At 39.0% G+C, this 16806-nt stretch overlaps 1 protein-coding gene across 1 annotated transcript; it reads right to left on the bottom strand.

Annotated features, from left to right (window-relative positions):
* Window positions 1-9296: 9296 nt before the first annotated feature.
* LOC137944385 (protein S-acyltransferase 10-like) lies at window positions 9297-15986 on the bottom strand. The gene is made up of 11 exons (XM_068790054.1): window positions 15763-15986; window positions 15553-15667; window positions 15117-15191; window positions 14910-14981; window positions 14661-14798; window positions 14484-14517; window positions 12883-12992; window positions 12668-12754; window positions 12456-12539; window positions 10112-10177; window positions 9297-9886 (listed from the first exon to the last, which is right to left on the bottom strand). The coding sequence occupies exons 1-11, from the start codon at window positions 15854-15856 to the stop codon at window positions 9712-9714; spliced, it is 1050 nt and encodes a 349-aa protein (XP_068646155.1). The 5' UTR covers window positions 15857-15986; the 3' UTR covers window positions 9297-9711.
* Between the last annotated feature and the right edge of the window lie 820 nt (window positions 15987-16806).

The following is a 16806-nucleotide window of genomic DNA, read 5'->3' as shown; positions in this document are numbered from 1 at the left end:
TGCTGTGTGAACCCTTTGGCAACAAGTCGCGCTTTGTACCTTTCGATAGAACCATCAGCATGATATTTAATATGAAATATCCATTTGCAACCAACTGTTGTTTTTCCATGTGGTAGAGAACACAAAGACCAGGTATTATTAGACTCTAAAGCTTGCAGTTCAGCTCTCATAGCATTCTGTCATTCGGGGACAGCAGCTGCCTCGTCATATGTTGTTGGTTATGTGATGCTAGAAATGGAAATAGAAGATGCACGAAAAGAAGGGGAAAGTTTATTGTAGGAGATGACATTAGACAAGGGGTAAGGAGTGGAATTGGATACATTGGAATGAGAAGCTGGAGAAGCCAAATAACAGTGATAATCAGAGAGATATTTTGGTGGTTGGGATACTCTAGAAGACCTAGTGGTTGAGTGAGAGGTGGTATGAAGTTTGTTAGGATCCTCATGAGCCATAGATCTTGTCACCCTCCTCTCTTCTCTTCCTTCCATTACCTTGCTTGACGTTGAGATAGAATGATGGAATGATGAAGGTTGAATTTCGGAAAAGAGAATTGGGGAAAAACGAGAGAGAGCTTGAAGGAGCTCTCGACTTGTTTATCTAATTTACTCTAGCTAAAGTAGACTCAATTGCTATCTTCTCATTGCCTTAGTCGTCCCCCTAAATAGGGTTGAGGACGCCCAAAACACTCTAGACCCCTTGGGTCAATGGTTCAAACCAATAAATGCTAAACCAACCCAAACCAAAGACTAAACCAACCCAAAAATAATTACATAGAAATTGAAAAACACATTAATTAATTCCTACGCCTGTTGGTAACTCGTGATGCTATAGAGTCCATAACATCACCTCCCCTCCTAGAGAAAGAGCTTGTCCTCAAACTCGAAGGAAGGATATAGGAGTCGAAATGCTGATAACGGCTCCCATGTGGTGCACTCGGGTCGGCATCTGCCCACTGGACGAGAATTTCCCAATCACCTTGAATGTGGCGTGCTTTTAAACCTGAACTGGAATAGAAAGGACTCTGCCCTCATGTAGTGGCGGCAGTGGAGTGTGCAGTAGGGGCGAGTCACCCTGGAAGGGCTTCAATTGGGAGATGTGAAATACATTATGGATCTTTGATTCCGGTGGTAGTTGCAAGCGGTATGCCACGGGCCCAATTTTGTCCAACACCTGAAATGGACCATAATATTTTTGAGACAGCTTATGGCTCTTAGATGCAGTCAGGGACAACTGGCGGTAGTGTTGAAGCTTTAGCCACACATAGTCTCCAGGGAAATAAGATACCTCCCGATGCTTCTTATCATAATAGAGTTTCATAGAGTGTTGGGTTTCCTGGAGATGAGTACGTACCTCAGTGAGCATAGCGTCTCTTTCAGCTAACGCTTCATCCAAAGTGACGACTTTGGATGCCCTAGGTTCATATGGTAACAGACGAGGTGGATCTGTGCCATAAACTACCCTGAAAGGAGTAGTTTCCAATGTTGTGTGCTAAGATGTGTTATAGCAAAATTCTGCCCATGAAAGCCATTTCACCCACCGTCTAGGTGTGTCCCCCACAAAACAACGAAGATACATTTCAATCGTGCGATTGATGACCTCTGTTTGTCCGTCCGTTTGTGGATGATATGTAGACGAAAATGCCAATTGGGTGCCCTGTAATTTGAATAATTCCTTCCAAAAGATACTGGTAAAAATGGCATTCCTGTCACTGATAATGGATATGGGAATTCCGTGTAATCAAACAATGTTGTCCATAAATAATTGAGCGACCTGAGCAGCAGTATATGGATGCGCCAAAGCAATGAAGTGACCATATTTTGAAAACCGATCAACGACAACGAATATCACAGATTTACTTGAGGAAACGGGAAGGCCAGCAATGAAGTCCATTGAAATGTCTGACCAGATTTGAGACGGTAGTTGCAGAGGTTGTAGTAGGTCGGCAGGACTTAAAGATTCGGCCTTGTTTCATTGACAAATCTGACAAGCAGCTACATAATCCGCAATTGTGCTCTTCGTGCCCTTCCAATAAAAGTCCCGACTGATTCGAAAATATGTTTTCTGTCGACCCTCATGTGTGCTATCATGGATAGAGGACAGGATGGTGTGAAGAAGTGGGGACGTATGATGCATAAAAATCCTGTTTTTGTAGAGTATGAGACGATCCTGAATCATCCAACGAGGAGTTGTTGTCCCCTATTGAATATCCTGATATAATGACATGAGATCCAGATATTGATGTACTTCCTCACGAATAGAATCTAGCACCAGTGAACGTGGGTGACTGATAGCATAAACTTGTGTTGCTGAAATATCCCGACGTGATAAAGCATCAACCCCCAAATTTGAACCACATGGCTTATAGTGAACCGTAAAATCGAAGCCCATGAGTTTAGTTAACCAATGCTGTTGTGGGGATGTGGTGAAGTGTTGTTCAAGAAGATACTTAAGGCTACAATGATCTGTAAGAATGAGAAATGGTCATCCCCAGAGATAAGGTCGCCAATGTTGGACAGCCTTGGCTAACCCAATCAATTCCCTCTCATATGCAGCTAACTTATGGTGGTGTTGTCCCAATTGACGACTGAAATAAGCAATGGGGTAACACTGCCCCTATACCTCCCCCGAATGCATCACATTCCACCACAAAGTCTCCCTCATAATCTGGTAATTGTAGGACTGGCGCTGAGGCTAAGGCCTTCTTTAATAGGTGCAAGGCCTATTCTGCTGAAGAAGACCAGTGGAAGGTATGTTTTTTAGAAGGTTGTTGAGTGGTGCTACTATCTGGCCATAAGATTGGATAAATTTTCTGTAATATCCTGCTAGGCCCAAAAATCCCCTTAATATTGTGATGGAGGTGGGAATCGGCCAATCTGTTACTGCTTGTATCTTGCTCTGGTCAACTTTCACGCCCACAGCTGATATGACGTGGCCCAAATATGCCACCTCAGATGTACCCATAGAATATTTGAATTTATTCAAAACCAAATGATGAGAGCGTAGAATGGTTACCTGATGGAGGTGTTGGAGATGTTCTTCCCAATTTTTGCCGTAGACCAGAATGTCATCAAAAAATACTAACACATAGTTGCGCAGAAGCGATAAAAATACCTCATTCATGAGGGTTTGAAAGGTGGAGGGTGCATTGGAGAGATCGAAGGGCATGATGAGGAACTCAAAATGACCGTGATGTGTGTAGAACACAGTCTTCTCCACATTAGCTGGGTGAACTCTTATTTGATGATAGCCCGATTTCAAATCTAACTTGGTAAAAATTGTAGCACCATGTAACTCATCCAGCAACTCGTCCACGACTGGAATGGGGAACTTGTCTTTAATTGTTTGCAAGTTGAGTTGCCTATAGTCGACACAAAACCTCCATGATTTATCTTTTTTACGTACTAGTAACACTAGTGAGGAAAAAGGAGATCGACTGGGTTGGATCACTCCTTGAGCGAGCATATGCATGCACTGTCGTTCTATTTCATCTTTCTGTATATGCGGGTAATGATAAGGCCGCACCACTACTGGATCAGTTCCCAATTTTAAACGAATGCGGTGATCGTAGTGATGCACTGGTGGTAGACCCGTAGGGTCATTAAATAAATCTGCATATGTTGTAAGTAAAGGAGCTAACTGACCATCACCATTGTGTTGAAGCTGTAAAGTGTGAAGTGCGTTAGGGACCTGTGCCACAATACCTTGTAATGTAATCTGGCCATGTGGTGCTGTAAATGTCATAGTCCGAGCCCGAAAGTCCCATAATATAGGTCCTCATAACTGAAGCCATTTGACCCCGAGCACCAAATAAAATCCAGCCAAGGGGATGACTAGTAAGTCTGCCTGAAAGGAATGTCCCTCAATGGTGAAAGGGGTGTTGGCACATAACCCCACACTTGCAATTTTAGCCCCATTGGCCACTGAAACCAAGAGACCCCTTTGTTGTTGAATTTCCAATCCCAATTGTTGCGCTGCTGGTTCACTGATAAAATTATGTGTGCTACCCAAATCAACTAAAGCAAGTAGCTTGAGATGGTGTAACCTGGCCTTTACTTGCATGGTATTAGAACTACGCAGGTCATGCATGGCATGGAGGGAGAGTTCTGGTTCTTGTTGTACCTCTTCAACAAATTCATTTTCAGGAAGCTCTTCTGAATCTTCTTCCAACAGTTCAATACTGAATAAGCGTTTACAGGTATGTCCTGGAAGGAATTGTTCGTCACAATTAAAACATAGGCCCTTGGCCTTTCTAGCTTCCATTTCCTGTTTAGTCAAAAATTTACGTGGCATAGTGTGTGGAGGCACATTGGTAGACTAATCTGCTCGGTTAGGGGCAGAGGACTCAAAACGTAGACCAGAAGCAATACCCTGTATTCTGTTATTCCAAAATGGTTTTCGGTATAAAGATTCTTTTAGAACTCTCTGTTTGTGTTCCACAGCTCTGGCATAATTCATTGCTGAGTCCAAATCTGTCGGACCAAGTAATTCCACTTCCAATCTAACCGCCTCTATCAATCCAGCATTAAAAATTTGAACATGTAGGTGAGGAGGAACAAATTCACTGGCTCGGGCCAACCTTTCTTGGAACATTTTTTGGTACACTTCTAAGGTGCCTGTCTATTTATAGTTGATCAATTCCCCCACTGGGTTGCTGCTAGCTGGAGGTCCAAACCTCAACTGGCAAGCATGTTTAAAGTGCTGCCAATCCTGAGTGGAATGGACATTTCGGTAGTGATGGAACCACATGAGCGCTTCATCGAGCAAGTGGTAGGCGGCCAAAGTAACCTTGTCCATTTCCACCGTTTGTTGATGATAGAAGAATTGTTCACATTTCGTGAACCACAGTAAAGGATCTTTAGAGTCATCATATGTAGGAAAGTTAAGTTTAAAGTATCTTGGAACCATGGTTGGTCCTTGTGCATGAGTAGCCATGGGAACAGGTGGTTGGCGCAATGGTGGATTTGGTGATGGCGTGAATTGTGGTTGATGTACTGGTTGTGTTTGAAAATTGGAGGTTGGTGGTGGTGTTGGTGCTTGAATTGCAGCAAGTTGTCGGATGATTGTTTGGAGAGATGATTCCAGCGTATGTAATGTATTATGGATGTGAGAAATTTCAGTACCTTGAAGAGTGGATCGTTGTTGAAGTTCTGAAAGTACTTGACGTATGTCCTCTGGAAAAGAAGAATCACCGAGGGTGGACCTGTTTGATACCACGTTGTTAGGATCCTCATGAGCCATGGATCTTGTCACCCTCCTCTCTTCTCTTCCTTCCATTACCTTGCTTGATGTTGAGATATAATGATGGAATGATGAAGATTGAATTTCGGAAAAGAGAATTGGGGAAAACGGGAGAGAGCTTGAAGGAGCTCTCGACCTGTTTATCTAATTTACTCTAGCTAAAGTAGACTCAATTGCTATCTTCTCATTACCCTAGCCGTCCCCCTAAATAGGGTTGAGAATGCCCAAAACACTCTAGACCCTTGGGTCAACGGTTCAAACCAATAAATGCTAAACCAACCCAAACCAAAGACAAAACCAACCCAAAAATAATTACATGGAAATTGAAAAACACATTAATTAATTCCTACGCCTGTTGGTAACTCGTGATGCTATAGAGTCCATAACAATGAAGTGAAGTATCATGTGAGGAAGAGTCATGGCTGTTAGGAGGTGAAGTCAAAGTATCAAAAGAAGGGGAAGGGGTAGAAACTGGTACAGTAGGCAACACTTTTTCAGAAAAAAAAACTGAAGCAACAAAATGATTGTTCTGAGTTAACTTGAAAGGGAACACAGATTCTTGGAAGGTAACATTTCGGGAGATAGATTCGGTTTGTCTCTAAGTCTAGAATTTTGTAACCTTTGTAACCAAAAGGATATCCTAGAAAGACACAAGGTAAGGCTCGAGGAGAAAATTTGTGACGGGTGCTAGGAAGAGTTGAGCTATAACAAAGACAACCAAAAGATTTGAAATGGGAGTATGATGGTGAGTGATGATGAAGTAGCTCAAAAGGAGTTTTGTTGTTCAGTAATGGTGATGGAATTCAATTTATAAGATAAACCGAACTAAGCACACAATCCTCCCAATAGCCTATAGGTATGTTAGATTGGAAATATAAGGCCCGAGCTACATTTAGAATATGTTGGTGTTTACGCTCAACAACAGAATTTTGTTGAGGAGTTTCAACGCATGAGTAAAAATGAAGCACACCAAGTTGGGTAAAGAGATGAGACAGATTTAATTCAGGGGCATTATCACTGCGAACTGATTTAATTGTGAGACCAAATTGGGTTTTAACCATGGAGAAAAATTGTGGGAAAATGGTCTTGACATCAGATTTAGCACGTAAATGATGAACCCATGTATTTCGTGTGCAATCATCAACAATTATCAAAAAATAACGAAGGGCATCATGTGTGGGGGTATGAATTGGTCCTCAAATATCATAGTGTATAAGATCAAAGGGAGAAGGAGATAAGTTGTTATGGCAGTCAAATGGCAAACGTTTCTGTTTTGCTAAAGGGCAGATTAAACAAGAAAGATTGGTATTGCTATTACTTTGTAACCGTAAATAAAATTTCAGTACATTGAGTTTGACATTGGAGGGGTGGCCTAATCTGTAATGCCACAGTTTATTTACATAGGAAGAAATGCTCTTATCAACAACAATTACAGATGAAACAGAACGAAAAACTGAGCTATCTAGGAGGTAAAGGTTGCCTTGACGTCTACCCATCCCAATCATCTTCCCCTATGAATGGTCCTGGATAAAGCAAAAACGAGCAGTAAAATGAAAGGAAAGATTATTGGTTTGAGTTAAGGCACTAATGGAGATAAGATTAAATTAGAATGTTGGAATGTAGAGAACATGTTCAAGCACAAGGTGAGGCGATAGTTGAACAGTGCCTATTCCGGTGATTGGAATTTTTGTACCAGTGCGTAAAGTGACAAAGTTAGAAGAAAATGAATGAATGGAGTGAAACATGGAGGAATTAGTTCAGACATGGTGGGTTGCCCCTGAATCTAAAATTCAAATGCTAGGATGAAGAGTGGATGATGAAGAAGAGAAAGAAAGAATACCAGTGAAGTTGGAAATGGATTGCTGAGGCGGGTTGTTGTCACCGAGTGATGCAGAGGAGCCACTTGAGCAGTGCGAACTTAATAGAGCCAATAACTGATTATATTGGTCATGAGTGAGAGATGGTGGAGATGTAAAAATTTTGGAAGAAGTTGAAGAACCATCTGTGAGAGCCAATTGATTAGTGTGAGGACGATTAGGGAACATCTGATTTGGGTGAGAACCATTTGGCCTGGAGTTATTTCTGAATCCAGGTGGATACCCATGTATTTTGTAGCAACGATCAATTGTGTGGCCCGAGATGTTGCAAAGGGTACAAAGAGGTTGATCCTTTCGTGATCGAGAGGGATTAGTTGGAGAAGAAGCTCAGGATGTCGCTTGAAATCTGGAAGAAACGGAAGTTGTGAATGTCGGGGAATTGGAGGAGGTAAGAGATCGTTGTCGTTCTTTTTGAACAACCAGGGAAAAAACTTTGTTCAGCGGAGGAGTTGGTTCCATCAGCAGGATTTGAGCTCAAATCAGAGCAAAAGATTCGTTCAAACCCATCAGAAATTGCATCACTGATTCTCGTTGTTGATCCTCCATATAAACATGCATTCCACCACAATGGCAAACTAGTATCGCCTTGAATTCTCGAAGTTCATCCCACAAACATTTCAGTTGAGTATAGTAGGTATTGATATCAGTCGATCCCTGAGTATGAGGAAAAATTTTCTGCTTGATTTCAAAAATTCGAGGACCACTACCCTAGTGATATCGTTCATATAGATCCTTCCAGATTTCGATTGTTGTTTCATGGTAGAGGATGCTCTCTGCAATTTCCTTGCAGACAGAGTTGGAGAGCCGAGATATGAGCATGCTATTGCAACGAGACCAAGGACCAGCAAGGAGATCAGTTGCAGTAGGACGTGGGATGGTTCCATCGATAAATCCAAGTTTGTTCTTAGCATTTAGAGCTGTAACCATTGATCGATGCCAAGAGTGATAGTTGGAACCAAATCCAGTAAGTGAAAGAGAAACCAAAGAGAGTCCTGGATGATCACCATTGTGAAGAAAAAAAGGACTATTATTATCTTCCATGGAAGATTGAAAAGAGGACCGAGTCTGTTTGCCTTTAGCCATGCTTAGAAGGGAGAAAAAGCGGAACAATAAAGCTCTGATACTATATTAGAAAGTAATTGTAAGGCTAATAAACAGGCATTAAAACTAAAAATGACAGGAAAGGCTACAAGGCCTGAGAAAAGAAGAAAACTAATTCATTGATTCAATCCCGAACTGTTCATACAAAAGCAACTTAAATAGGAAGGCTGGAACAATCCAGAAGGTCCAGCTCATCCAATAAAAAACAAAAATGACAAAATTCCACTAACTTGTAACAAACTAACAAACTTTGCACAAGTCTCGCTCAGCCACTTGGTTGCCAATTTTCACAGTATATTCCTTCATCATTTTAATATATACTCAGATATTATAGATTTTTATGTTAAATAAATAAATAAATAATTTATTAATTAAAAAACATTTTTAAGGGCCAATTTGTCACCTCCTCTTTAGGGCCCCATAGAAGGGCGGGAGATGAGTTAGTTGCCTCTCCCCATATTGTCCTCGGTGGGGAGAGGTCCTCAACCAAAACAAAAATAAGAGGGGAGAGCAGCATCATCATAAATTGGTGTATTCACGTCCAGTGGAGAAGAGGGAACAAAGGGTTGGTGCCTCTCCGCTGACTTTCCACTACAATGGTAAAGCTTCTCCCTTGTTGGAGCAGAAAGAATGAGATATAGGCAATTAAGGTCTGTTTCGAATCCTATAGAAAATAAAATAAAATAAAATAAAATTTTGATCATTATTATTCCTAAAAATAGTTAATAAAAAAAATTTGAACTTTATCTATTTTCACTAACTATTTTTTAAAATAATAATAATTAAATTCTTATTTTATTTTATTTTATTTTCTAAGGGTTTCAAACCAGAGAGTGAGTAAAAACACACAACGGGTTCTGCAGCTGTTTTTGTTGCAATTCACGGAACTTATTTATTCTTTGAGCTCCATCGAAAACTAATGAAACCAATATTTAGCATAGACACCACATAAACCTTCTACATGTACGAAACGAAACTGTAGTGAAGAACCTGAAATAAACCAGATTTATTTATTAAGATGAACGCAAAAACTTACAGTAAAGAACCTGAAACCCAAACGTCTATCACCTCCACGTGAGGAGCAAATACAAATCTAGACACAAGAAAAGAGATGACCAAGAGTATAAAACAGTGAACGAATGTATGGGGACAGTACAAATTGCAGAATCTGTCATGGGGGAACCTATCCACAAAAAACAAACAAATAAAGCAAAAAGAAGAAGAAGAAAAAAAGAGCAAAAAGTGTAAACAAATCTACAATATAACTATAACAAAACATTAACGAAAGATGAAAAAAGAACTAACACATGATAAGTTAGAATAGAGGCAAGGTAACAGTGTAGCAGCCAACTCCCACATCACGGGGACAAGGCTCTGATGATACATATGATGAAAATGGATGCATCTAAAGATTTTTCAAGTGATTATCAATGGAAGAACATCTCTACAATTTCTATTAATAAAAAGAGATATCTCAGTGAGACTAGACATCTAGTCAGCAACAACGACAGGATATCGTGTCCATGCAAGTGTATGGTGTTGCTTTGGCTTCAAGTTCCTCCTCTGTTGGAAATGGTTCAATTGCAAAAATGCTGCTGCGCGCACAGCAGAAATTGTAGAGATTGCTGCACATGCCTTTACTGAACGGGTAAACCCTTTCAGGAATTCCTCTGCAATATAAGATTCAGTTTCAGATGATCAGGAACACTTGCGATGGCATTGTTAGACAATATCTAGAGTAGATTGAGCATTTCCATCCTCCTTCCAATTCTTCTTTTGGGAATCTGTGCTCCTTCCACTTTCATAAAATCTTAAACCCAAAACAACTTAGGAAAAACAGTATATTCTAAAGAAAAGAGGAGCAAAATTTAGATACTAAATGAGATGGCTTATACCTAAAATAATGAATACGTCGCCTCCTGACAAGTTCATACATTGTCTGATTTGTCAGTGCCAGATAGCTGCAGAACAAAAGGGTGAATAAAGCTCTTAACTTGGGATGGTCGTTTCATGCAATAAACTCCCTTGAGACTCAACTAATATGGTAAAACACCCATATAGAAATATTGAATTGTCAAAGTTAAGACAGTTTCCTCCCAAAATATCTAGTCCAAATTAAGAGGCCTCTTGCCAACTAATAAGCAAAGTGAGATTATTTGCCACACACAAACTCTCACTCTCAGACAGTAAGCCTCAGATATAAACTACATGTATTAGAGAACATACTCGCTTGAGACTCAACTGGTGGACTTATTTACCCACCAACACTCCCCCTTATATGCAGGCCTAAACTAGAAACCTAGCTCAAGAAATAGAGAACATACTCACATGGGTCATCGAGAACAAATATAGAGGACACATAAAACGCAAACACAGACTTAGGTTGGCTCTGATACCATGGAAGTTAAGCCGGTTCCACCCACAATGACTAAACAAAATTAAGAGACCGCTCTCAACTATTAAGCATAGGATCTTCTCAAACCCAAATCGATGAGGGACTATTCACCCTTATACAACAACTTCGACTCTTGATCAAATAGCCTAAGACATAGAGCACGTATATGATTACAGATTGGTGTACTTTTTACCCACCAACAGATAAAATTTGAGGTCCTTGCCTCCCTACTCAACACAGAGTAGGCATTGCTGCAAGCACTTAATACCCCTCTCATAACAGCTTCCAATTCATACTAACTGGAAGCAGGTAGGAAATGATCTTCGGAACATTCCTAGAATATTCCCAGATAAAGTTTTACTTGCACTAATAGCAGAAGCAGGTAATGCTTTGGAAGACTTTTCCTCTATAAAAGTGTTCCCCATATCCTTTTTCTGTTTTCTTTCAAAGATTTTGACGTGGAAAAAATTTCCTTTGACTAATTAAGAAATTAGGAAGCATTCTTGATATGTTGTGCTTAAGCAAAACTCCCTTTAGCTTTGTCAAGGAGCAAAACATAGCATTGCCCCAAACATATTCATCCATAACAAAAGTATAAGCCTATTTGACAGCGATTGTCCTAAATGCAATTTCTATATTTACAGGAAATAACATGGAAAGTTTATGTTTTAGCATTGAATAGGATGTAGATAGCCAAAGCTAACACAATTGCAATTAGACTCCAAGAATCATGATGATAATGTTTAGATACTAGCCTTGAGAATTAAATTGGTTGGCCTTGTTTGGTTGTTATTATCAGTCTAGTTTGTGTACCCTACATGGATTTGTAAGTAGCTACATAATTTTGAGGAATACAAATACAAGCACTCCAAAGCTTGTACAGGACTGTAGTATCTAGCAGAAATAAGAGTACTTGATACAGCCTTATCATATCCAGCATTTGGTGTTAGACCATCTTATCAACCACTGTATATTTATAGTTCCCTACTCTTAGTATTAGATTTCTTACTCAATGCAACTGCTTCAGCACCACTGAACACACTGTACCAAATAAGATCATACCTACATGGACATGACAAACTACTTTCAGCTTAGGATATCACTAATATTAGTAATAGCAGTAACATCAGTAGCATCCGATGTCCAATAATACCAGTAAATGGGATACTACAGATCTTTAAACTCAAAAACATGATGGGCCAGTTGTACTCTTGTATTGATTGATTTGTACATTTTGTTGAATATGCAATCACAACTTAAAGGCCAGAACCAAACTACTATGGTGACCAGCAGATTCCCTCATTTGTAGTCCTAAATAGGATGAAAGTGATGGTTCATCAGTGTCACAGGCACAACTATGATTATATAAACTTGAAAGATGGTGAACTATGTGAGTTCGGGGAACAAAGACTACTGCAAGCTCAAAACTCAAAAGGAAGTGGAAATTTTTTGCAATAACTAATCCATAATATAGAGAAGGCAAAGTAATGTTAAACATGATAGTTCCCGGTACAACTCCTTTCAAGGTTATAGTAGTAATTTCTTCTTCGAAGAAATTCCAGACATTGTGCAATGTATTCGTGATTATTGATCTCATTTTCCTTGCTCAGTAAATTGTATTGCTGACAAGCTGGCTAAGAGTGAGGTTCACCTCCAACGTCTTGTTGGCCATGGTCCCCCGATCTCTCCATTTGATGTTCTCATGTTGTATTCAAGTCCATAGTCAATTTGGAATGGGTTTCTGTGTGTTTTGTTGTTAACCCAATTCTACCAATCAAAATATAACAAAATAAATGAAATTCTCACCATTAAACAAAAATAATATCAAGGTGGGAAATCCATACCTATGGAAGACAAGAAGCAAGATCAGAAAAATAAAGCCAATGCTCAAAACTAAGAGAAGCAATATCACAATTGATTCTTTCCACCTGAAGGAAAAATAGTAACAACACCTCCAGTGATGTCAGCAACTGTGCAAACATGCGACTTAAAGGAAGTAACAAGTTTTCTTTGAAAATGACAAGTATCAAGTTTTAACAAGAAAGAAATATCTTACCATGGCTTACTGGGAGTGACCTTTAGCAAACTAATGTACAAGATGAGAGTCCAAATGCACAATATTGTTTCTTCAAGGATATACCACCTAAAAAAAAATCATTAAACATGATTCTCCGCTTATGTGTAAGGAAGATTATCCAGTAAACTGTTGAAGTCAGCTGTTTAACACCAAAACATGAAACTAGGACATTCTAAATGTTGAGTAAAACTCACCAAAACCGGCAGTGGTTGCCTTTTCCAATGCAAGTACCTAGCCAAACACAATGATGGTCAAATTGAAGAACACATTTATCACAATCATGACAATGCTTTGAGCGAGGAGGCTGCAAAATCAACATGACATGAGCACTTAGACATTAGATAGGATAAGTAAACAAACTTGCCAACCACATGCAAAATAAGAGAAATGCTGAATCTTCACGAAAAATACTAAGTGTTAAAATTAAAGAAAACCCTTTCATAATAGAATAACTGCAAAAGGCCATTAATGCAATTTCAGTTTCTCCATGTAAATTTTGGGGCAGTCTATAATTTTAGGGATTATGAGTATTTAAAGATGTAATCATCCCCTATCCATTGCATTTTGAAAACTAGTTTCTGACAGTGTAATTTACATTGGTATGAATACCCAGAACCAAAATTTTGAACTACTTAATTTAAGCTACTCCTTGCCAGCTACAGAACATCTACTTGAGATTTTATGATGATCCATATGCACCAATCAATCATGAATATTTGCAGCTTATGGTCAATAATCCACTTTAACAGAAGAATACTCCATGTACTACAAGGCAATTTATGTTTTCCTTATTTATTTATTTGAATAGTGCAACTTATCTTTGTTGAACAATAAATAAAAATATCAATGATTTTTAATTAGTTAACTGATCAGAGTATCACAGTTCAGCAGCTCCAGCAGTTGGATGACAAAGAAGCTATCTAAACTATGTCACCTGTATACAACTAACAGTGCTTCTACAGGTTCAATATGACTATCAAAGCAGTAGACCTTATAAGGAGCAGCAATTTTATAAGTTCGACCCAAACTTTATCCATATAACCTAAATTTTGGATTATACCCAGCTTTCTTAGGTATAGTAAAGTGATTCCAGAAAAGAACCAGTCAAGTATAATGCCTCCAACCTCATTTCTTTTGTTAGCTTTTAAGAGCCCCATCCGTAACCCCTATAATGCTTTTTAGTGTCTTTGAGATTGGCAAGATGAATCCCTGTAGTAAAAAATAGCTATAATATTCACATTGAAATGCTTTCTGCATTGCACCAAAACTTTTAAAGATGTACACATCTTTTGGAAATTTTATACCATTTTGACCAACATCAAGCTTTGACAAGCTATACATATCATAACATTTCTGAGAGCTATAAAAGTCTTCTAGGAATCATTCTGAAGGGAGATAATCTAAAAGCAATCTTTCATTATCATGCATAACTGAACTTGGTCAGCTTGCAATACAGGTTTGTTGGGTTGAGTCTTTGGGTCAGTAGCCATATTATTGGATTTCCTACTAAGGCCTCAGGTTCAAATCTCACAGTGACTTTGGAACTCTTGGGTCTGTAGGCAACCAGTATTGGACCCAAAAAAAGCCAGACCACTAATAAATACACTGGATAATTCAAGGATAACATAAACTATACAAGTTGATTAATTTCTTTCCAATTCTAAGAGAACTGCAAGCTACGTGCACCATTCACTTCCCAAAAGGAAAACCTATATACACTGTTACGTAAGAGGGGAATTAATAAATCTTGTCCAGCATAAGAAAAAAAAAAAGATAATGAAATGTGTAGCTCTACCTGTACAAGATTACAATAAGTGCAAGTCCAAATTCTGCCAAAAGTAAAGGAAGATGTTACTGATATGGATCAGTTAAAGAACTAGAATCTCAAATGACATAGGTACAAGCACATTACTGATGACAAATATTCAGAAAGCACTAAAATTAAAGATTTCCTTGAAAAAGGCTTCACTACCTGGTGGATGATCCTGGAGGGCATGCATCCATCACAAATTTCACCCAAGCATTACGATTAACTGCACGCATACTTCTTCCCATCAGGTTACTGTCCATGGAAGGACGAAGACTCTGACTTTGGCTAGAAGCAGGTTGTCTTTGCTTGATCATCAGAAAAAAGTAGACTAAGAACAAATGTAAAATGAATTGTTAAACCACAAAAAGTGTTCCAAGTTTAAGCCTCATTCAACAAGAGGAAGGTACTTACTTTGATGTCTTTGACGTCTCCCAGGCAGCAGCATGAGATTTATTCCAAGTTCTCATCGCGTCAATAACATACCTAACATTTTAACAGACAAATGCAAATCATTCCTAACATAACAAATAAAGAGCCTTTATAAGGAACCAGAATGCTGAAACGGGGGGCTCAGTGACGTCGATCAAAAATTGACAGCAGATTAAGGGAAAGAATTACCCAGGAGAAGAAACGGATGTCACGAAGTACTGAATTAAGGTAGCAGCAAACAAAACAAGATAAACTGCAGTACACCTGAAATTGCAAAAGTAAAGACAGAAGAATTATAAGACACCCAATGGAGGAACCAGCAGAATATCTCTCTCACTCAAAGTCAGAAGCTGAGAATCCAACCCCTTCACTCCCCCTCCCCCCACCAAAAAGAAAAAAAGAAAAAAAAGAAAAAAGAAGCATCAGGCGGAAAGGTACAGAAAAGAAAAACATAATACAAATCTCCAACTCAAACTCAAGACCAGCCAATAACTGAAAATCAAAATAAATACCAGTCTAGCGCAAAACAATAACTGAAAATCAAAATAAATACCAGTCTAGCGCAAAACAATAACTGAAAATCAAAATAAATACCAGTCAAGAACAAAACAGACAACTTAAGTACCATGGCTCCTTTCTGGTTTTCTCTTTCAAAACACTATCGAAGAGGAAGAATGCACCCAAAAAGACCATATGCAGGAGTACCAAAGCAACTTTCGAACACAACGAAGATCTCTTCCCTGCCAAACATCAAAAAGTAAAAACCCAGTTCAAGAGAACTCGTTAAGCTCCACAAAACGGCCACAAGAACAGATAAATAAGAGGAAAATGGTACCTGGATCCGCAAGACAAGGAAAGACTTGATAACATCTCCCGCAGACTCCGAGGCAGGCCTCTCTCAAGGGGCGGCAGAGACCGGACATTGTCATAGAAATGGGTTCATCAGAGAGAAGAAAATGGAAGTCGAAATAAAAAAAGGGGGGATGAAAAAAATCTGAGAAGAAATTTAGAGGAACCGAGAGTTGAGAAAATTTTAATTGCAGTGACGAAGGAGGCTCGTCAACGGCCGTTGAATCAAGGTGGATGCGCACTGCGCCCAAAGTTATATTTATAGCAGAAAGGTTATATTTATTTGAGAAGAAAAATGTCTGGGGTTCTCAAATGGTCATTATGTGCAACCAAAGTTGCAAATGGTTGGGACTGGATTTAGTGGGTAGAAAGGACAGTTTGGTACATCACTTCCTACTCACCCAAATCACTGTTTGTGCACAACTTATTTGAGGATATCAAATTCATTTCTCAGATCTTCAGCGACCTTGTTTGTTCCATATACGTCTTACTATTTCTACAATTAGATAATAGAACTATGAACATTTGTAAAATTTTAACAAAAAATAAGAACGAGATGTAGAAAAATTGTTTTCCATCCCATCAACAAATGGCAGAAAATGGTGATGGAGAAGGAAAAGAGCAGCAAAATGAACTCAACCTACCGAAGAGAAGCAAATCTAGAAGCATGAAGAAGGTTTGTTCCTAATATAGTTGTTAGGTCCCACGAAGACAACTCAGTGGAGGGGGATTGACCAGTTTAATGACTAATTTTCATATTCTACTCTTAATTGGCTTTCAATTGATGCAATTATGTTGCACTCAATCACAATAATAAAAAAATCAACACAATTGTTAAATTTAGGACCCTATGATTAAAACCTCGAGCAAGATGAGAGAGGGAAAAGAAAAAGGGCAAAGAGAGAGAGAGAGAGAGAGAGAGAGAGAGAGAGAGCTCGGTAGAGAGGAAAGAAAAGAAAAGTGAGAAAAAGAGTTTAGGCTTGAAATAGATTATTCCACGAGTTGAGAAGTGGAGAGCTTGATTGAACCC

Source organism: Aristolochia californica, unplaced genomic scaffold (assembly GCF_029961685.1).
Source record: "Aristolochia californica isolate CCGP_79_NKW_82.1479 unplaced genomic scaffold, dmAriCali1.0.hap1 SCAF_11, whole genome shotgun sequence".
NCBI classification, from domain to species: Eukaryota; Viridiplantae; Streptophyta; class Magnoliopsida; order Piperales; family Aristolochiaceae; genus Aristolochia; species Aristolochia californica.
Note: the sequence above shows the minus strand (reverse complement) of the source record. Positions and strands in the feature narration are given on the sequence as shown.